The sequence below is a fragment of the Pan troglodytes genome, chromosome 21 (genome assembly GCF_028858775.2).
Source record: "Pan troglodytes isolate AG18354 chromosome 21, NHGRI_mPanTro3-v2.0_pri, whole genome shotgun sequence".
Lineage (NCBI taxonomy): Eukaryota > Metazoa > Chordata > Mammalia > Primates > Hominidae > Pan > Pan troglodytes.
The window spans coordinates 7,897,713-7,920,472 of NC_072419.2; the positions used below are offsets into that span (position 1 = coordinate 7,897,713).

Genomic DNA, 22,760 nt, shown 5'->3' on the forward strand with positions numbered 1-22,760 from the left:
TCAACCCAGAATTTCATATCCAGCCAAACTAAGCTTCATAAGTGATGGAGAAATAAAATACTTCACAGACAAATAAATGCTGAGAGATTTTGTCACCACCAGGCCTGCCTTACAAGAGCTCCTAAAGGAAGCACTAAACATGGAAAGGAACAACCGGTACCAGCCACTGCAAAAACATGACAAATTGTAAAGACCATCGACACCAGGAAGAAACTGCATGAACTAATGAGCAAAATAACCAGCTAACATCATAATGACAGGATCGAATTCACACATAACAATATTAACCTTAAATGTAAATGGGCTAAATGCTCCAATTAAAAGACACAGACTGGCAAATTAGATAAAGAGTCAAGACCCATCAGTGTGCTGTATTCAGGAGACCCATCTCACGTACAGAGACACACATAGGCTCAAAATAAAGGGATGGAGGAAGATCTACCAAGCAAATGGAAAACAAAAAAAAGCAGAGGCTGCAATCCTAGTCTCTGATAAAACAGACTTTAAACCAACAAAGATCAAAAGAGACAAAGAAGGCCATTACATAATGGTAAAGGGATCAATTCAACAAGAAGAGCTAACTATTCTAAATATATATGCACCCAATACAGGAGCACCCAGATTCATAAAGCTAGTCCTGAGAGACCTACAAAGAGACTTAGACTCCCACACAATAATAATGGGAGACTTTAACACCCTACTGTCAACGTTAGACAGATCAACGAGACAGATAGTTAATAAGGACATCCAGGAATTGAACTCAGCTCTGCACCAAGCGGACCTAATAGACATCTACAGAACTCTCCACCCCAAAACAACAGAATATACATTCTTCTCAGCACCACATCACACTTATTCCAAAATTGACCACATAGTTGGAAGTAAAGCACTCCTCAGCAAATGTAAAAGAACAGAAATTTATAACGAACTGTCTCTCAGACCACAGGGCAATCAAACTAGAACTCAGGATTAAGAAACTCACTCAAAACTGCTCAACTACATGGAAACTGAACAACCTGCTCCTGAATGACTACTGGGTACATAACAAAATGAAGGCAGAAATAAAGATGTCCTTTGAAACCAATGAGAACAAAGACACAACATACCAGAATCTGTGGGACATATTTAAAGCAGTGTGTAGAGGGAAATGTATAGCACTAAATGCCCACAAGAGAAAGCAGGAGAGATCTAAAATTGACACCCTAACATCACAATTAAAAGAACTAGAGAAGCAAGAGCAAACACATTCAAAAGCTAGCAGAAGTCAAGAAATAACTAAGATCAGAGCAGAACTGAAGGAGATAGAGACACTAAAAACCCTTCAAAAAATCAATGAATCCCGGTTTTTTAAAAAGATCAACAAAATTGATAGACTGCTAGCAAGACTAATAAAGAAGAAAAGAGAGAAGAATCAAATAGATGCAATAAAAAATGATAAAGGGGATATCACCACCACTCCCACAGAAATACAAACTACCATCAGAGAATACTATAAACACCTCTATGCAAATAAACTAGAAAATCTAGAAGAAATGGATAAATTCCTGGACACATACACCCTCCCAAGACTAAACCAGGAAGAAGTTGAATCCCTGAATAGACCAATAACAGGTTCTGAAATTGAGGCAGTAATTAATAGCCTACCAACCAAAAAAAGTCCAGGACCAGACGGATTCACAGCCGAATTCTACCAGAGGTACAAAGAGGAGCTGGTTCCATTCCTTCTGAAACTATTCCAATCAATAGAAAAAGAGGGAATCCTCCCTAATTCATTTTATGAGGTCAACATCATCCTGATACCAAAGCCTGGCAGAGACACAACAAAAAAAAGAGAATTTTAGACTAATATCCCTGATGAACATCGATGCAAAAATCCTCAATAAAATATTGGCAAACCGAATCCAGCAGCACATCAAAAAGCTTATCCACCATGATCAAGTTGGCTTCATCCCAGAGATGCAAGGCTGGTTCAACATATGCAAATCAATAAATGTAATCCATCATATAAACAGAACAAAAGACAAAAACCACATGATTATCTCAATAGATGCAGAAAAGGCCTTTGACAAAATTCAACAGCACTTCATGCTAAAAACTCTCAATAAACTAGGTATTGATGGGACATATCTCAAAATAATAAGAACTATTTATGACAAACCCACAGCCAATATAATACTGAATGGGCAAAAACTGGAAGCATTCCCTTTGAAAACTGGCACAAGACAGGGATGCCCTCTCTCACCACTCCTAGTCAACATAGTGTTGGAAGTTCTTGCCAGGGCAATCAGGCAAGAGAAAGAAATAAAGGGTATTCAATTAGGAAAAGAGGAAGTCAAATTGTCCCTGTTTGCAGATGACATGATTGTATATTTAGAAAACCCCATCATCTCAGCCCAAAACCTCCTTAAGCTGATAAGCAACTTCAGCAAAGTCTCAGAATACAAAATCAACGTGCGAAAATCACAAACATTCCTATACACCAATAACAGACAAACAGAGAGCCAAATCATGAGTGAACTCCCATTCACAATTGCTTCAAAGAGAATAAAATACCTAGGAATCCAACTTACAAGGGATGTGAAGGACCTCTTCAAGGAGAACTACAAACCACTGCTCAGCAAAATAAAAGAGTTTACACAAACAAATGAAACATTCCATGCTTATGGATAGGAAGAATCAATATTGTGAAAATGGCCACACTGCCCAAGGTAATTTATAGATTCAATGCCTTCCCCATCAAGCTACCAATGACTTTCTTTCTTTTTCTTTCTTTCTCTTTCTTTCTTTCTTTCTTTCTTCTTTCTTTCTTTCTTTTTCTTTCTCTTTCTTTCTTTCTTTCTTCTTTCTTTCTTTCTTTTTCTTTCTCTTTCTTTCTTTCCTTCCTTCCTTCCTTCTTTCTTTCTTTCTTTTTCTTTTTTTGATGGAGTCTCACTCTGTTGCCCAGGCTGGAGTGCAGTGGCACCATCTCAGTTCACTGCAAGCTCTGCCTCCTGGGTTCACACCATTCTCCTGCCTCAGCCTCCCGAGTAGCTGGGACTACAGGCGCCCGCCACCATGCCTGGCTAATTTTTTGTATTTTTAATAAAGACAGGGTTTCACCACGTTAGCCAGGATGGTCTCAATCTCCTGACCTTGTGATCCACCCGCTTCGGCCTCCCAAAGTGCTGGGATTACAGGTGTGAGCCACTGCGCCCAGACTGACTTTCTTCACAGAATTGGAAAAAACTACTTTAAAGTTCACATGGAACCAAAAAAGAGCCCATATTGCCAAGACAATCCTAAGCCAAAAGAACAAAGCTGGAGGCGTCACGCTACCTAACTTCAAACTATACTACAAGGCTACAGTAACCAAAACAGCATGGTACTGGTACCAAAACAGAGATATAGACCAATGGAACAGAACAGAGCCCTCAGAAATAATACCACACATCTACAACCATCTCATCTTTGACAAACCTGACAAAAACAAGAAATGAGGAAAGGATTCCCTATTTAATAAATGGTGCTGGGAAAACTGGCTAGCCATATATAGAAAGCTGAAACTGGATCCCTTCCTTACACTTTATACAAAAATCAGTTCAAGATGGATTAAAGACTTAAATGTTAGACCTAAAACCATAAAAACCCTAGAAGAAAACCTAGGCAATACCATTCAGGACATAGGCATGGACAAGGACTTCATGACTAAAACACCAAAAGCAATGGCAACAAAAGCCAAAATTGACAAATGGGATCTAATTAAACTAAAGAGCTTCTGCACAGCAAAAGAAACTACCATCAGAGTGAACAGGCAACCTACAGAATGAGAAAAAATTTTTACAATCTACCCATTTGACAAAGGGCTAATATCCAGAATCTACAAAGAACTTAAACAAATTTACAAGAAAAAATCAAACAACCCCATCAAAAAGTGGGCGAAGGATATGAACAGACACTTCTCAAAAGAAGACATTTGTGCAGCCAACAGACACATGAAAAAATGCTCATCATCACTGGCCATCAGAGAAATGCAAATCAAAACCGCAATGAGATACCATCTCACACCAGTTAGAATGGCCATCATTAAAAAGTCAGAAAACAACAGGTGCTAGAGAGGATGTGGAGAAAAGAACGCTTTTACACTGTTGGTGGGACTGTAAACTAGTTCAACCATTGTGGAAGACAGTATGGCAATTCCTCAGGGATCTAGAACTAGAAATACCATTTGATCCAGCCATACCATTACTGGGCATACACCCAAAGGATTATAAATCATGCTGCTATAAAGACACATGCACACATATGTTTATTGCGGCACTATTCACAATAGCAAAGACTTGGAACCAACCCAAATGTCCATCAATGATAGACTGGATTAAGAAAATGTGGTACATATACACCATGGAATACTATGCAGCCGTAAAAAGAAGAGTTCATGTCCTTTATAGGGACTTGGATGAAGCTGGAAACCATCATTCTGAGCAAACTATCGCAAGGACAGAAAACCAAACACCGCATGTTCTCACTCATAGGTGGGAATTGAACAATGAGAACACATGGACACAGGGTAGGGAACATCACACACCGGGGCCTGCTGGGGGGTGGGGGGAGGGGGGAGGGATAACATTAGGAGATATACCTAATGTAGGCTGGGCGAGGTGGCTCACGCCTGTAATCCCAGCACTTTGGGAGGCCGAGGCCGGCGGATCACCTGAGGTCGGGAGTTCAAGACCAGCCTGACCAACAGGGAGAAACCCCGTCTTTATTAAAAAAAAACACACAAAATTAGGTGGGCGTCATGGCACATGCCTGTAATCCCGGCTACTCCGGAGGCTGAGGTAGGAGAATGGCTTGAACCCAGGAGGCAGAGGTTGCTGTGAGCTGAGATTGCACCATTGCACTCCAGCCTGGGCAACAAGAGCAAAACTCCATCTCAAAAAAAAAGGAGATATACCTAATGTAAATGACAAGTTGATGGGTGCAGCACACCAACATGGCACATACATACTTACGTAACAAACCTGCAGGTTGTGCACATGTACCCTAGAACTTAAAGTAAAATTTAAAAAAAAAAAGAAGAAGATTCACCCTTCTTACCCTGACCCCTTGTCTTGTATGCAATAAATATCAGCAAGCCCAGCCACTCGGGGCCACTACCAGTCTCCGCATCTTGATGGTAGTGGTCGCCCGGGCCCAACTGTTTTCTCTTTATCTCTTTGTCTTGTGTCTTTATTTATTACAATCTCTCGTCTCCACACACGGGGAGAACACCCGCTAAGCCCTGTAGGGCTGGACCCTACAGCTGGTAATAGGATTTGATCTGTATTTTGAGACAGAGTCTCTCTGTTGCCCAGGCTGGAGTGCAGGGGCGCAAACTTGGCTCACTGCAATCTCTGCCTCCTCGGTTCAAGCGATTTTCCTGCCTCAACCTCCCGAGTAGCTGGGATTACAGGCACCCACCACTCCCGGCTAATTTTTGTATTTTTAGTGGAGACGGGGTTTCGCCGTGTTGGCCAGTCTGGTCTGGAACTCCTGGCCTCAGGTGATCCGCCTGCCTTGGCCTCCCAAAGTGCTGGGATTACAGGCGTGAGCCACCACACCTGGCCATGATCTATATTTTTCAAAGACCCCTCTGGCTTCAGTGTAGAGCAGCAGTCTCCAACCTATTTGGCACCAGGGACCAGTTTTGCGGAAGACAATTATTCCACGAGCCGGCTGGGCGGGGGGTCATGAGATTCTCGTGAGGAGCGGGCAACCTAGATCCCTCGCATGCGCAGTTCACAATAGGTTTCGCGCTCCTGTGAGAATCTAATGCCGCGGCTGATGTGACAGGAGGCGAATCTCAGGCGGTGAGGCTCCCTTGCCCACTGTTCACCTCCTGCTGTGCGGCCCTGTTCCCACCCGGGGTTGGGAACCCCTGGTGTAGAGAATGGGCTTTAGGGAGGTGAGTGACAGGAAGGAGACCGCTCAGGAGGTTGGAGCTTTTCCAGGAGAGAGGTGGCTTAGACTAGGGTGGAGTCGGTGGAGATCTTGAGAAGGGATAGATTAAAGTCATATTTGAAGGTGGAGTGATGGACTTGCTGATGGGCTGGCATTAAAGTAGACATGAGGGTGGCACCAAGGGTGTCTCCCAGACATCCTCTGGAATGGTTGCCGTGACATCATTTCCTGAGGTCGGAAATTGGGAGCTAAACTTCAATTTGAATTCAATTTGAATCCTGTCTCTACAATTCCCAACCACATGACCCTAGACAGGTTGCTATTTTTTCTCCAGCCCTTTCCTTATTCAAAAGGGGGAAAACCAGTAACTACTTTTGTGAGATTGTTTGAAGAGTAAATGAGACAACCCATGAAAATGCCCAGCCAGGAGCCTGAAGCTTATCAATAACCTTATATTGGATGCCATTGCCGCTCCAAGATTTATTAGTATTTACTATCAAACTCAAGAGAGGAAACCAGCCTTGCATCCTGATGCTCTTGCAGGATTTTTCTCAGGTTCTAGCACTTGGCCTTGACTACGGAGAACTGTGATATTCCAGGCTGGAAAATATTTGCTGTCTCCAAAGGGCAGGTCAATGTGAATAATCTTTTTAATAATAACAATAATAATAATAGCTCATATTTGTAGAGCACTTATTATTGCTTGGCTCTTTTCATGGTTCATTTTATTTATTTCTTACAATACCCTACGGCGCGAGTACTTTTATTATTTTCACTTTACAGATGAGAAAATCTGAGGTTCAAGGGATTAAAGAGCTTCTCCAGTGACCTCCAGCTAGTAAGTGGAAGAGAAGAGACTGGACTGCATCATAGGGATGTTCAGAGATCAGCCAGAAAGATCACCTTTCACAACAGGACTATGGGGCCCAGGCCCCATCCCTGTCATGCCCCTGCTCAGGTATCTCAGGTCCAGCGCCAGGACAAAGCCGGAGACTGCGCACTAGGACCGGTGCGCCTTGCTCACTGTCTGACTCTATCCCTCCTGCCCCGTCCACTGTCCCCACCAACGCCCTGCGCCCTCGTCCCTCTCAGTCCCGGTCCTCTCCACTCTAGCGCACTGCCCTACTCTGTCCGTACCCCCAGCCGCCGCCGCCGCCGCGCCCAGTCCCTCGGTCGCTGCCCCGCCCTTCCCCGCCCCCTGCCCCCGGTCCCTCAGCCACTGCCCCGCCCCGCCTCTCCATACCCCTCCACGCCCCTCCCCATGTCCTGTACGTCCCTCTCCATCCCCTGCACGCCCCGCCCCTCGCCCACTGCCCCGCCCCATCCCCTGTCAGTCCCGCCCCTCGCCCACTGCTCCGCCCCATCCCGTCAGTCCCGCCCCTCGCCCACTGCTCCGCCCCATCCCCTGCACGCCCCGCCCTCGCCCGCTGCCCCACCCCATCCCCTGTCAGTCCCGCCCCTCGCCCACTGCTCCGCCCCATCCCCTGCACGCCCCGCCCTCGCCCACTGCCCCGCCCCATCCCCTGTCAGTCCCGCCCCTCGCCGACTGCTCCGCCCCATCCCCTGCACGCCCCGCCCCCGCCCACTGCCCCGCCTTCTCCACGCCCCGCCCCTCCCCGCCCCGCGCCTGCCGCGCATTGCAGACGCCCAGCGGCGCCAAGAACCCGGCGACCCGGACCCGACAGGCTGACTTGGCGACTCCTCGCAGCCCCTGCTCTGGCACGCCACACCTCAGACGAGGCTTTGAAAGTAGGGCGCAGCCTGAGAGGCCGGCCGGACCCCGAGTGCTGTAGGCGGGCTGGGAGATGGGGGCCGCCGCCACCCACATTCCCACACGCACCCGGCCCCGGCGCCTCACGCCGTGTTAGCTCGCGGCGCCAAGCGCGGAGGGTCCCGCCTGAGGAAGAAAGGTCGTCGCCCGCAGCCCAGCTGGGGCTGGAGGCGCGACCCGGGGTCTCCTCGCCCGCACGCGGAAGAAAATGGGCGCTGTGGCCTCAGTTTCCCTCTGTGAGCACCCGGCCCAGAACTCTGAGGAGTCGTCTGTGGAGGAGCCTTTGGCGTCCCCCTGCCCCTGAGCGTGGCCGTCAGCTCTTCCCAGCCCCGGCACCTTGCTTTCCCCTCCCTCACCCCCGGAAGGGTCTCGCCCTGTCCGGCTCAGCCGTCTCTCCCCACTCCCCTCTCCCAGGGTCCCCGCCCGGTCTCCTTCCGACCCCTTCCTCCCTCCCTTCGCTCCCTCCCCGCCACCGCCGCCACCCTGCCCTTTCCGGGCCGGTTTCCACGGAGTGGCCCCATCCCGGTAGCTTCACTTTGCACGAAGTCAGTTCAATCTGGAGATTGGAAAAGCCTCCAGGACGTGGGGCGGGAGGGTGGGGGGGGGAGTCTGTGTGCATATTTTGTGGGGAGGGGAAAACGTTAGGTAATATGTGCTCGGGAAAATCAATGTCTCTGGAATAGTAAATCTCAGGGTTTGGGTTTTTTCTTTGTTTGTTTTCTTTTTTAAGAAGTCCATCACTTAAAAAGTACATTTGATTTTTTTGAGGCGGAGTCTCCCTCTGTCGCCCAGGCTGGAGTGCAGTAGTGCGATCCCGGCTCACTGCAGCCTCCGTCTCCCGGGTTCGAGCGATTCTCCTGCCTCAGCCTCCCAAGTAGCTGGGATTACAGACGCCCGCCACCGTGACTGGCTACTTTTTGTACTTTTAGTAGAGACTGGGTTTCACCATGTTGGCCAGGCTGGTCTCCAATTCCTGGCATCAAAGTGATCCGCCCACCTCAGCCTCCCAAAGTGCTGGGATTACAGGCGTGAGCCACTGCGCCAGGCCAAAAAGTACATTTTAAAAGTACCTCACACCACTAGGAGCCATTTAAAAAGATAAATAGGAATTTATTCAGAGAGAGCGAAACACACAGACTAAAAAGGAAAGTAGTGGAACCAACGCAAGGTACAAGCCATATGCATTAAAATCTCCAGCTGCCCCGTAGGGGAACATGGTTTGGCGGATTGCATCACCTTTAGTTGGGGCATAATGATTGAATTCTTGCGGTACAAATAGACACTGATCGAAGTTTACCTAAGTTTTTAATTCTTTCGCCGACTTTGTGTTCGTCTTGGCTCAGTTTTCTCTTTTATCAGTATCTTAAGTAGAAAAGAAGCAAAAAGAAGCTTCCATAGTGGCAGTGTAAGATTACTTATATGTAAGCAATAATTTGATTCTTCCCTAGAAGTCAACCAAAGTGCTATAACATCCCTTCTCATCTTTAGCTTAGTAATAGAGCCCTATGGTGTTTCCAAGAATAGTACAGTTTGTAAAAATGTGCATTAATTCCTTCTCTTTAAGTGAAGGTTTTCTTTTATCGTTCTTATTTCAAAACATTTAAATTTGATTCGTGTTTCTTCCCTTGCCTTCTAATTATTTTCTTATAGTTTCTTGTTTTCTTCATTTTTCCACTTTATGGAATGGAAACTCCACTCCACTTTTTGGAATCCCATGATTTTAACTTCAAAAATTAAAATATTGTTGAATAAACCAGAGTATCTTGAAGAGGGCAATGAAATTCAACACCTGCGTATAAATCAATAATCCAATCCTTCTTAAATTATTAAGTTTTAGAAAAGAGGTGCCCTGTATTAGCTTTTCTTGGTTTTGTCTACCTTTTCCTATTCTTGTTTCTTATTTCCATATCTTATATTTTCAGCCTTCCTCCTTTATTTATTTGACCATGTTAGTAAGAAGAGAACTCAAATCCTTTTTTGGATAAAATAAGTGACATGTAAGAAGAAGTCATTAATCAGGATGCATTTAAGCCAGGTGTAGAGGTGTAGTTCACAATTTACTAGAGCTTTGTAATTAGGTTATAATTTTATATTCTAAATAAGTTTCTCTTATTTACAAGAGAATAACTGGTATTGAATAATTGAATTAGAACATAATCTGAATGTTATTTTGCAGAATTAATACATATTTTTCTTATAAAATAGCAATAAAAAGTTTTTGTAATAAAATTTTAAATATCTTTTCGTGTTCTCTCTAGTTTGTTAAACACAAGTAAGGAACACAGGCAACATGTTCTACACACATGTGCTTATGAGTAAACGAGGGCCATTGGCCAAAATATGGCTTGCAGCTCACTGGGAGAAGAAACTCACAAAGGCCCATGTATTTGAATGTAATCTAGAGATAACCATTGAAAAAATTCTTTCACCCAAGGTATGTTACTGATTAAAATGATAGCTTGTATTTATCATGACTTTGGAGGAGGAAAGACATTAAGATACACTTATATCATGAAATACATTTTCAAGGAAGTTTTACTTGTCAAATGGTCTTTCCTTTAATTCCTATAGCATTTAGTGTTATAACAAACCTATTGGTTTCTGTTGGTAATTAACTTTTTCATATATCTATCATAGATAGATTGGACCCTAAGGGATAAAGGCCATATTTTATGCGTATTCATATTCCTTTCTTATTCACTAACAAAATACAGTAGACATAGTAGGTACTTAATAAGCATCTCTTAGAAAATAATGAACAAATGGGGAGGATAGAAAGAGGACTGGTTATAAATCCAAAAATATGTGAAAATATGTCATAAACAGTAAAGTACTATGTTCATTATAAAACACTAAAACAGTGATTAGAATTTGCATTACAGCATTTAATATTGTTGTAAGTTAAGTATTTTTCAACTTTAGAGAAGGACAAATTGAAAGCCTATGGTGTGTTAGGCACTGGGCTGGACTTTATGCCTATAAGTCTATTTAATCTTTACAACAACCCTATGAGGTTGGCTTTTTTTAGCTTCTGTGAACTGTAGTTAGCATGTTTTGAGTTGGTCAAATTTATATTTAATTATTGCTTTATCACTTAATAATTATATTACTTTGGGCATCCTACTTAAAATATCTGAGTCTCAGTTTTTTCTTCTGTAAATAGAGGTTGTTGTCAAAATTAAATAAATTAGTGTATCAAAAGCTCTTAGGACAATGCCTGGCATAAAATAAGTATATAATAAATTGTAGGGAGGCTGAGGCAGGAGAATTGCTTGAACCCGGGAGGCGGAGGTTGCAGTGAGCCAAGATCGCGCCACTGCACTCCAGCCTGGGTGACAGAGCGAGACTCTGTCTCCAAAAAAACAATAATAATAAAAAAACAAGCTGTAGCCATTTTTATTAAACTGAAGTTCAGGAAGGTTAAGTGACAGCCTTAGCAACTGAACCAAGACCTGAACCCAATTCTGACTACAGAGTTTATATTCCTCTCATAATACCAATAATAGTATACTTCACTTAAATGCCATATTAGATTAACTTCCTTGAATAAGAATAAAAAAATCATTTTGCAAGGTGAGGTAAAAAGTGATATACTTTAACTAAGAATACAAAATATCTGCTTTTTTAAGAGAACCAATTCTTACGATGTCAGTAACTTTCAAAGAATAGGATTTATGAACCTAATCTTTACTCTTCTAATACTTCAAAAATTATTGAAAGGTGAAAATAGCACTTCGAACTTCAGGACACCTTCTTTTGGGAGTTGTTCGAATCTATAACAGGAAGGCAAAATATCTTTTGGCAGATTGCAGTGAAGCATTTCTTAAAATGAAGATGACATTTCGCCCAGGTATACACGTAATATTGATTTGTCTCCTTCTTGGTTCCCTTTTGCATTTTAATTGGGGGTGGGATCTTTTAATATACTTCAGGCTAGTATGGTGAATGTAAACTTAGTTTTGAATGAATCTAAGTTTCCATGGTTGAGGATAAATTGTATTCATTTCCTTGCTCTTTTTCTATGCCTGCAGGAAAAGGTTATGCTTTCCAAAACTTGTAACGTTCCTGCATATTTATGGAAGACATATACTTAAAGCCACTACACTTGCATAAGAAACTCTGATATTCTGTTTTTAATGGGTCATTTAGTTTGTCGTGCCTGTTTTTGCCTTTATAAGAGAAATTAGAAATAGTATGATTGACAAAACAGAGATATCAGTAATTGTTTTCAGAATTCTCAAGATTCCAAGCAGCTTGCTATTTATGACATATCAAAAATTCCTAAGCATTCCAAAGTACCAGAGATTTACATATGTCATAAATATAATACCTTCAAAATTTATATACCATCTGTTTCACTTTGAAGACATTTTTTATTTTCTACCTTGTATTATGGCTACTTAGGTACGGATCTTGCCTCTGTCACTAGTCTTCAAGCTTCTTGAAGGCAAGGTCTTTGTCATAATTATTTTCTGAATCTCTTATAATATCTGTCTCAGTGCCTTGCACATACCATTTCCTCAATCAACATTTGTTGAATCAGGATTGACAGATTTTTTTTAATCTTATTCATTTAAAATATTCATATAATCTCTAGGTGGATTTATATTCATATCAAGTATGGTTCATTTGTTCGTTTATTATTTTTTTACATATTCCACAAATATTTATTGATTTCATACTTTGTACCAAACACTATGTTAGGCTCTGGGATATAAAGACAAACAAGATAAATAAGATCCTTTTCAGTCAGGTGAGGAAATCAGATAATTAAAGTATTTTTAAAACATTACAGTAATTGTAAATTGTAATTGTGCTATAAAGGAAAATAAACAGAGTGCTACAACATAAAATAACAGAGAAGTTCACTTTAATTAAAATAATTGGGAAAAGCCTTTCTGAGAAGGTAGAATTTAAGCTCAGACTTGAAAAATGAGAACTACCCGGCCATGTAAAAAGTCCCTGAGGGAATAGCATTCTAGGCGGAGGAAACTGCAAGAGCAAAGGTCTTGAGGTGGAAAAATGCTTGACTTTTTCGGGGAACAAAAAGGCTAGTGTGGTCAGTATGGTGAATGTCACTAGATGATGCCTCTTAGGTTTTTGGGGTTACAGAGGCTCCAATTAGAAATTTTGATTTTATTAAATGCACTGGAGAAGTCACTAAATCATTTTAAGGCATCTAATCTGATTCGTTTTTTAAAATATTACTCTGTCTGCTTTATAGAGAATGGACTACACAAGGGTAGGAGTAGATAGAGGAAAACTAGTTAGAATAAGCAGTAGTCCAGTAAAAGAATATAGAGTTAGTTGGGAGTTCTTTGTTTTATATAGCATTGTTGCTTATTGAGTATGGTTTTTGATTCTTTTCAGGACTGGTTGACCTTCCAAAAGAGAATTTTGAAGCATCTTACAATGCTATCACATTGCCAGAAGAATTTCATGATTTTGACACCCAAAATATGAAGTAAAATATTTTATTTATTTTCCTTCGATTTAATTTTCTTGATATTTGTTTTTATATTCAAATTTAATCGAGGCAAATGGAATGTAGTTAACAACTGCACAAGTACAGATGTAATTGATAAAGACTTATATTTGGTATAAAATCCCAAAGTACAACAACAAAAGTGTGTCATTTTATTTATTGAATATAGTTTGCAATATTGACAGTCTATTCATCTATTCATTCAGTAAATATTCACTGGGTGCCTTCCATATGCCGGAAACTGTTCTAGGCACTGAGGAGATAGCAGTGAATTAAACATAGCTGCTGGCCTCATGGATCTTAAATTTTATTTGGGGTAGCTAATAAATAAACAAATAAATATATGTCAGGAAATGATCACCATTGTGAAGAGAAACAGAAAATGAAATAAATAAACAGTAAGACAGGAAAGGCTTTTCTGAAAAGGTAAGAACAAATCTGAAGGAGGTAAAGGAACAAATCAGTAATGTGGGGGAAGAATATTCTAGGAAGAGCAAGTAGAAAGGCCCTAAAGCAGGACACACTGGACATTTTCAAGGACCAGCAAGGAGGCAAGTGAGACTCTAGTGGAGTAAATGAGAGGCTGAGTGGTAGGAGATGAGGTCAGAGAGGTAGCAGGAGACACAGATGATGTAGGGTGTGGTATACTACAGTGGGACTTTTATTTTACTCAGGGAACACAGGAAGGTTTTGAATAGAGGAGTGACGGGATCTGACTTGATTTCAACATCATCCCTCTGGCTACTTACTCTAAGGGGAAAGGGAGGAATCAGAAAGCACATGAGAAAGTTATTGTAGTAAGAAGTCCACATAAGAGAATGCAGTATCTATGATCAGTTCTCAGTCATCATCTCACCCAGGTGGTAGCAGTCAAGTTACAGATATATCTGGAAAGCGAAGCCAGGAGAATTTGCTGATGAATTGCATATAGCTTTAAGAGAAAATGAAGGATACTCTATGATTTTTGGCATGAGAACAGACTTAACACTTCATAAGATTAGTATAATCAGATTTAAAGAGGGCAGAGAGAAGGAAGTAAACTAGGTTTTGCATGTAAGTTTTGGGATGACTGTTACACATCTGTTATGGTCTAAATGCATGTGTTCCCCTAAAATTCATATGTTGAAACCTAACCTTCAAGGTGATGGTATTAAGAGGTGGGGCTCTGAAGCCAGAATGACCTTTTAGGAACAACAACAACAAAAGAGTTGGAAGTGATTAGGTCATAAGAGAGGTGATTACGTCATAAGAGAAGCGATTAGGTCATAAGGGCTCCACCATCATAAGTGAGATTAGTTCCCTTATAAAAGAGACCTGTAGGAGTTTTCTTGTCCCTTCCACTGTGTGAGGTCACAGCAAAAATACACCGTCTATGAGGAACAGGCCCTCACCAGACACCAAATCTGCTGGCACCTTGATCTTGTACTTCACATCCTCCAGGACTGTGAGCAATAAATTTCTGTTGTTTATCAGTTACCCAATCTAAGTTATTTTATTCTAGTGGCCCAAATGGACTAACACAATATCGAAGGGAGTAGGTAAGTAGTTGACTCTCTGGGTCTGAAATTCAGGAGAGAGGTCTGAAGTGGATGTATAAATTTGCAAGTTGTGAGTGTATACATGGAACTTCAACCACGGACTCTAGGAGATCCCCAAGGTAGTGAGTATATATTTAAAAAAAGTAAAGAGAGAGAGGGATCTGAGGACTGAGGGTTTGGTCATTCCCAGTAGTTAGTCTGGGATATTAGGAACAGAAAAGGAGCAGGTAGGAAGAAAATCGAGAAATAGTGATACCTCAGAGGCCAAGAGAAGAATGTATTCCATGAGGAAGGGAGTTGTTTAGTCTGTTTGGGCTGCTGTAACAAAATACCATAAACTGGGTGGCTTATTAACAATAGAAATTTAGTTATCATCATTCTGGAGGCTGAGAAATTCCAGATAAACTTGCCAGCAGATTCATTGTCTGGTGATGGCCTGCTTCCTGATTCATAGATGGCAACCTTCTCACCGCATTCTCACATAGTAGATTGAGGCAGCTTCCTGGGGCCTCTTTTATAAAGGCACTAATCTCATTCATGGGAATCTGCCCTCATGACCTAATTATCTCCCAAAGCTCCCACCTCCTAATACCATCACGTTGGAGATTAGATTTCAAAATATGCATTTGAGGTGAAGAAGACACAAACATTTAGGCCATAGCAAAAGTCAACATCTAAGTCAAGTGCTGTTTGTTTGTGCAAATAAGATAAGGGACTGAAAATTGACCACTGGATTTGGAAGCCTAGAGATTATTTATATACATGTATATATAATAAACTAGTGTTTATAAATAATACTATTGAGAAAATGAAAGTTGTTTTAGTTTCTTCACTATATCAATGATATTTTTACAGTATCATTGTTTTCTGTTCTCATGTTTTTCTCAACCTTATATTTCTGCATAGTGCTATTGATGTTTCACAACACTTTACTCAGAACCAAAGCAGACCAGAAGAAATCACTCTTAGAGAAAATTTTGACAATGATCTACTTTTCCAAGCTGAGAGCTTTGGTGAGAATATTTGAGAACTCAAAATTGCCAATTATAATCAATTATATTTGTATTTGTGTATTGAAATAATGCCAGTAGACGTAGCTATAGAATGAATCTTTTGATGTGTAAATGTAATTCCCAATACATTTTTCCTTGCCTTTTTCTAGTATAGATGTCAATGCCAAGACTCAGTCTTAGGATATACTTCTATTCTCAGTGTATAACCATTTACTGAATACCTACTCTGTATCAGGTGCTATCAATAGACAGGGCAGTACCAAAATTTAAAGAAGCAGTTCCTGCCCTCAAGGAGATTCTGGGTGTGAGAGAGACACATAAATAAACAGTTAAGATGGTCAACATACATACAAGATTTTATATGTATGCTGCATGAAATGCCTTCAAAATATATTTCTTCTGGTATATGACAATATCAATTGTAAAATAATGCCTTTTAAATCAGCCTGGGGGTGAGGAAGAGGAAACGCTACCACACCTAATGTATATATTGATTGTGAAACAGAAACTGATTTTTAAAATGTTAAACTCTTGTTTGGGCAAGGCGATTGTACTTTATTTTTAAATTTTTTTTTTGACACAGGGTTTTGTTCTTGTCACCCAGGTTGGAATGCATGATCATGGCTTACTGAAGCCTTGACCTGGGCTCACAATCTTCCCGCCTCAGCCTCCTGAGTAGCTGGGACTGCAAGTGCATGCCACCACACTCAGCTAATTTTTTAAAACTTTTTTGTAAAGACAGGGTCTTGCTATGTTGCCCAGGCGGGTCTTGAACCTCTAGGCTCAAGCAATCCTCCTGCCTCAGCCTCCCAAATTGTTGGGTTTACAGGCATGAGCCACTGTGCCTGGCTAGTGTACTTTAAAATGGAAGCAATATGGTGTAATTTAACTATAGAGCATTTGATCTTTTTTTCTGGCATCTCCTACTCCCTGTCTTATATCATGATATTTATACACCTCTTGTCTTGGTCTACAAACTCCATGAGGATAGAATCTGTGTAATGTTCATATTTGAGTTTCCTATAGTGCCCAAAACAATGAGTATAGGAGAAAGATGGCCTATGTCTATCTTGGTCGGGGAGGGGAGTCAAGAAAGTAATGCTTGAGCGACATCTCTAACCTCAGCTTCTCATCCTTACTTTGCTTCCGTAACTCTTGCTGTATCTGTAGCTGTGTTTCTCAGCCTGTGGTGAAGGACCAGTTTTCTAATATTTGTCCATTTTCAATCTGTATTGTATTTTACTTTGTAAAATACAATAAAATGAATTATTAGAAAAATTAAAAATTTAAAAATCAAAATACAAGTCTTAAGTTTTGTTATTAGAGTCAACGTATATAAAATCGCTCTGTCAAATTTCTGTAAAACTTTCTGAAAATGTACTTTTATTTCTGTATTTTCTTTCTTGTGGACCAGTACCAGTCCACAGATTATACTTTAAGTAGCACTGATCTCTTACTGGCTATAACCCCAGACCCAGAATTGCAACACATTGGCAAAGAGGTAATCATATTCCCTACTCCCAAGACACTCTTTACAAATTCCCCTACTATTCTTATTTGGGCTTGAAACTTTAGGATCACTTTTTTTTTTTTTAAATGGGGTCTTGTTCTGTCACCCAGGCTGGAGTGCAGTGGCACGATCTCGGCTCACTGCAACCTCTGCCTCTCAGGCTCAAGCGATTCTCCTGCCTCCGCCTCTGGAGTAGCTGGGACTACAGGCATGCACCTCCGCACTCGGCTAATTTTTGTATTTTTAGTAGAGATGGAGTTTCACCATGTTGGCCAGGCTGGTTTTGAACTCCTGACCTCAGGTGATCCACCCACCTCAGCCTCCCAAAGTGCTGGGATTGCAGGCATGACCTACCGTGCCCGGCCAGGATCACTTTTAACTATACTTTCTGTCAGCTTCATACTAGTGCTGGGTTGTTTGTTTGTTTTTTAATTCTGAAATTTCTCTCAGATCTTTTTTCTATTTCCTTAGCCAGTGATATAGTTCACCAGTACCAAAGACCTGGAGTACTGCAATACCCTCCTACAAATCTTCCTCCAGTCTCTTCCCACATTTTATACATCTTTGTAAGAGCAATTGTCTTTAAATTCCATTTTTGATATATCACATTCCTCTGCTTAAGTGCCTTGGGTCCCTATGACTTACTGTATCACATACTTCTACCTATACTCAAGGCCCTCTGCCAATTTATCACCTTCTTTATTTTATCAGCTTTGTTTTACTCTTAATGTGGACTTTTTGCTCTAGTCAAGCAAATGTCTTACCACCCAACAAATACAATTTAGTTGTTCACATTTCTGTATCTTCCTTTGCAATTTTAAAAGGTGGGAAGAACATGTTCTTAGTAAATGGGCAGATTTGGGTTTGAATCTGAACTTTCTCTGTTGATTTCCTGTGTGACACTGGGCAGATTGCCTAACCTCTTTGAGCCTTACTGTCCCTATTTGTAAAATTGGGATATAACTAACAACATCATAGGGTTATTCCCCTTATTCCTTCCTTTAATCTTCTTCACCAATATGTGATTTTTCTCTTCTATAAAAACTGCTTCAAACCTAATGTCCTCTAAGAAATATTTAAAATTAATCCATCTTATTCTGGATTGTAATATAAGATCAAAGGCAATGATTATTTCTTTTATGTATTTTGTATAATCTGATATTCTTGTGATGTTCAATGCTGAGAATATAGTGTCTTCATAAGTCTTATTCTCTGATTGACCAACGCTGGCTTTTCCTTTGGGAGCTATCAAGCTGTACCTAGATGATATGAATACATTCTTAGTTTTTGAAAAAGTAATTTAGTCTTTTCTTCTGAGCAATTCTTTAATCCATTGTCATGATAGTTGTTTTTTTCCACTCTTCCATTCTAGAAGATTTAGGTCTATAGAAGAATTTTCAATATGGGTAATACTTCATGATTTTCTTTACTGTCTAACACTAACATGGGTTGTTAGAGGGAGGAGAAGACTAACCTTGGACCTCTGGGATTTCAGACTCCTGGACCTAGAGATTCAAACCCAAGAGAGGGAAATAACTGATTTCTGGTCAAGAGCTGACTTCTGGTCCCCTGGAACTATCAGTGTAGTGTTGTGATTGTCAGGATGCAGGCTCTGGAGTCAGAGAGAGCTGGGTTCAGATCCTGACTCTGTCATTTATTATAGTGTGACTGTGTGCAAGTTACAAAACCTTTCTGTGGATGTGTTTCCTCATCTGTACAATGAGAATTATAATAGTATCTTCTATTACATAATATAATACATACTATAAACACTCAGTTACTGTTAGCTGACTGGGTTTGTCTTTTTTTTTTTTAACGGACCTCTATCACTGCCTCCTAGCATATTCGATATTTATTGAATGAATGTCGTAAGCCCATTCTTTAATATTTTACCTACGTTTCCACTTCCTGAGATGACTAACATGTTCCTTATTTTCCAAACCTCCACTATGCATGAACACTACAAGCAATTGTCCTTGAAATACTATGAAATATACTTGGTCAAGCAGAACTTACTTACCTAAAATAGAATAAATTATTTTCCATAGTACTTTTACCTTAGGAAGTTATTAAACTATATCACAACTATAAACTCTATGTAATATGTTGCATTTTTTCCATTGTATTTGAAAGGGCATTAGACTAAAAATCGTGTCTCTACTGATTGAGTGACCTTAGTTGAATAATTCAAGTCAGTCTTTCAGCCATTCTCTTCATCTATAAAATGAGGTGTTGGATGACAAGATTATGCTAGATGATATCTGAATTTCCTTCTAACCCTACAATTCTGTGTTTCTATGAATTAGTATTAATGATATATATTTATTTAGGGGAGGAATCTGAAATTCTCAGAAGACATAGCTTCTTTGATGACAACATATTACTGAATTCCAGTGGTCCTTTAATTGAACATAGTTCTGGAAGCCTCACTGGAGAACGATCTCTGTTCTATGACAGTGGAGATGGGTTTGGAGACGAAGGAGCTGCAGGAGAAATGATTGGTATGCTATCTGGTCATGTGGAAATAAAATATTTATTTTCATCAAATTACTACAATATATTAGTAGATTTATTATATCAATCTAAAATTTCAAATATGTTTTTGTGTTATGTAGGTCAATACTTTTTTTTATACAAGTTTTCAAAGTCTGTGGCATGTTTAAACATTTAGGCTAGGCCTAAGTAAATAGCCGTCTGTTTAAATATATTTTCTATAGAGGTTATGAACTACTGCTTGTTTTTATTTTTACAAATTCCTAATTTCTGGAGGGGAGAGAGTGAGGTTAGTATATTCCTTATAAAATATACTAGGCTATGTACTGGAAAACATTGTTTTCTTTAACATACATTGTGGGGCAGCTAAGGTATTTTCCAGAATTTTATATTATTATTTTATATTTATATTCCCCTGCTTAAGTGCCTTGGGTCCCCATGACTTACTGTATCAAATACCTCTACCTATCCTCAAGGCCTTCTACCAATTTATTGCCTTCTTTATTTTATCAGTTTTATTTGTTTTACTCTTAACATAGACTATTTCACATTATAAAATAGTCATAGAAATCGGGTAGAGAAAAACTAAGAAGTCCAAATGCACATGTTTTATTTATTATTATTATTATTATTTTTGAGACGGAGCCTTGCTGTGTCGCCCAGGCTGGAGTGCAATGGCACCATCTTGGCTCACTGCAACCTCTGCCACCTGGGTTCAAGTGATTCTCCTGCCTCAGCCTCCTGAATAGCTGGGATTACAGGTGCCCACCACAATGTCCAGCTAATTTTTTTTCTAGTTTTAGTAGAGATGGGGTTTCACCATGTTGGTCAGGCTGATCTCAAACTCCTGACCTCAGGTGATCCACCCGCCTCAGCTTCCCAATGTGCTGGGATTACAGGAGTGAGCCACTGCGCCCAGCCAAAATGCACGTTTTAAAGATTATTTATTGGCTGTTCCTATCAAATCTTTTTTAAAATTCTCTAGTTCACATTAAAAATCTGGTTATTCCTTTACAATGAAATGCATAAAGTAACATTAATAAATGTTTAGTGAACAAATGACAGATTCCAGTCTGTATGAAAAAATATTCATTGTGTTTTTCAAGACAATCTATTGCAAGATGATCAGAATATCCTGTTAGAAGACATGCATTTGAACAGAGAAATTTCCCTGCCTTCTGAGCCTCCCAATAGTTTAGCAGGTAGGTTGAAATTTTCCTTTATGAGACAGTAATGGGGTACTAATGTTTAAGCCTCAGAACTTCTGAATTTAAGTAGCAATATAGTATAGTGAAAGATAAAGAACAATGTCTTTCAGACTCTGTTAGTCTGACTGTAGACAATATAAAATAGGAAATTGGATTCTGATAAAGGTACACTGAAGGGTATTTAGCCAGGATTGGGCTTAGCATGAGAGAACTCTGCCAATATATTGTGCTTTTTGAATTATTAAAATAGTATATGGTAAATGGTAAGAAAATTTATTAACTAGTATGGTTTGATAATCTACATACAATTTGAGAGAAATTACAAATTGAGGATATTTTCCCTATTTGAAATTCATATGGAAGTACCTCAGATGATTTGAGGTATTTTAGTCTGATTTTTCTTAAGAATTAAAAGTACGATTAGCCCCATTTTTTATTTGCCACAATTTTTGATGTTATATTTGCTTTCTAAAAACAATAGTAGAAACTGAAAATACAAAGAGCTAAGTAATAAAATTTTACTTATGGTTTTTTATGGATCAACTGATAAGTGATTTAACAGAATAGAATTTTTTTTAGCAGACGTATAGTCAAATTTTTATCAGTCATTTACTGTAGTTGCCGCCACTGTTTTCACATCTGCTGTGACTTTAGCCCACCCTTAGATGTCTCATGTGCAAAAGGGGATGATGATACTTGACTCACTCGAATACTGTGGGTCCCACACCATATAATCTGTAAGCCTCTTCAGCTCTATTAAATAAATGGTTCTAAGAATTCAGATGTTCCCGTTAGTAATATAAATCTTCAGTTAGTTTATCTTTATCTTTAATTCTCATACAGTCCTCTAGCCTGCATCCTAACTGGTTTTTTTTACAATTACTTTTATGTGGATGTTGATTAGTTGAACCAGATAACTCAGAGTGTATATGTGTACCTGAAAATGAAAAAATGAATGAAACAATATTATTATCAACTGAAGAGGAAGGATTTACCCTTGATCCAATTGATATTTCAGGTCAGAGGCATTTACGGTTTTGTTTTAATTTTTAATACACTGTTAACTTATTTACTTTGAGATGTTTGAATAATCACTGAAATATTATTGGAGATAGTCAATCTAGTAATAGCACTTGTAACACAATAGAGGAGAAGACCGTGAAGAAAATTTTAGATGATCCTTTTGAGGTAGGAAGCGGGACTCAACTCCAGAATTGGGGGTTGGACACCGGACCAGATGAGGACTAGTTACAAGGTGGGTGGGGGGAGCTTTCAATCACACCCACCCACCAGTGTGCCATGTCAATTTACTGCTGCCATGGCAACACTGGGAATTCACCCTTTTCCATGGTGATGACCCAATGATTCCTACTCCTTCCCTGCATAAACCAGCCCCCTTAATCTGCATGCAATTAAAAGTGGGTATAAATATGACTGCAAAACTGCCCTGAGCTGCTAGTCTGGGCCTGCTGAGTAGCCCTGCTCTGTAGCAGCAGTTACGGTGCTAGAGCTGTAACACCACCAGAGGTGTAACACTGCCTATTCAATAAAGCTGTTTTCTTCTACCTCTGACTTGCCCTTGAATTCTTTTCCTGGACAAAGCCAAGAACCCAGATGGGCTAAGCTCCACTCTGGGGCTCATTTGTCCTGTACCTCTGTATCACTTGCATTATATTCAGTCCTGTTCAAACCATGTATCCAGTTTGGGAAACTGAAAATTTTTAAACTAAGTTCAATTTAGGAAGGTATTGAGCCATTACTCTGTGGTGGGCACGGGAATAAAGAAGACACACACTTTTTACTTTTAAGAAGCTTAGAAAACA

The 22,760-nt window shown here is 40.2% G+C and overlaps 1 protein-coding gene across 7 annotated transcripts in view; it reads left to right on the forward strand.

The window, feature by feature from the left end:
- The first annotated feature begins 7,527 nt into the window (after positions 1 to 7,527).
- RAD21L1 (RAD21 cohesin complex component like 1) overlaps positions 7,528 to 22,760 on the forward strand; it is a 29,395-nt gene continuing 14,162 nt past the window's right edge. Inside the window, exons 1-8 of one of the 7 annotated variants that reach the window (XM_016937283.2) lie at positions 7,528 to 7,668; positions 9,949 to 10,124; positions 11,411 to 11,540; positions 13,061 to 13,154; positions 15,620 to 15,726; positions 19,567 to 19,737; positions 20,836 to 20,931; positions 21,842 to 21,955. In XM_016937283.2, the coding sequence (XP_016792772.1) occupies positions 9,981 to 10,124; positions 11,411 to 11,540; positions 13,061 to 13,154; positions 15,620 to 15,726; positions 19,567 to 19,737; positions 20,836 to 20,931; positions 21,842 to 21,955 (856 nt within the window). In that variant the 5' untranslated portion in view covers positions 7,528 to 7,668; positions 9,949 to 9,980. Of the gene's footprint in view, positions 7,927 to 9,948; positions 10,125 to 11,410; positions 11,541 to 13,060; positions 13,155 to 15,619; positions 15,727 to 19,566; positions 19,738 to 20,835; positions 20,932 to 21,841; positions 21,956 to 22,760 lie in introns of all 7 variants that reach the window. The other 6 variants (XM_016937282.2, XM_054674470.2, XM_054674471.1 and 3 more) reach the window with 6 other exon arrangements.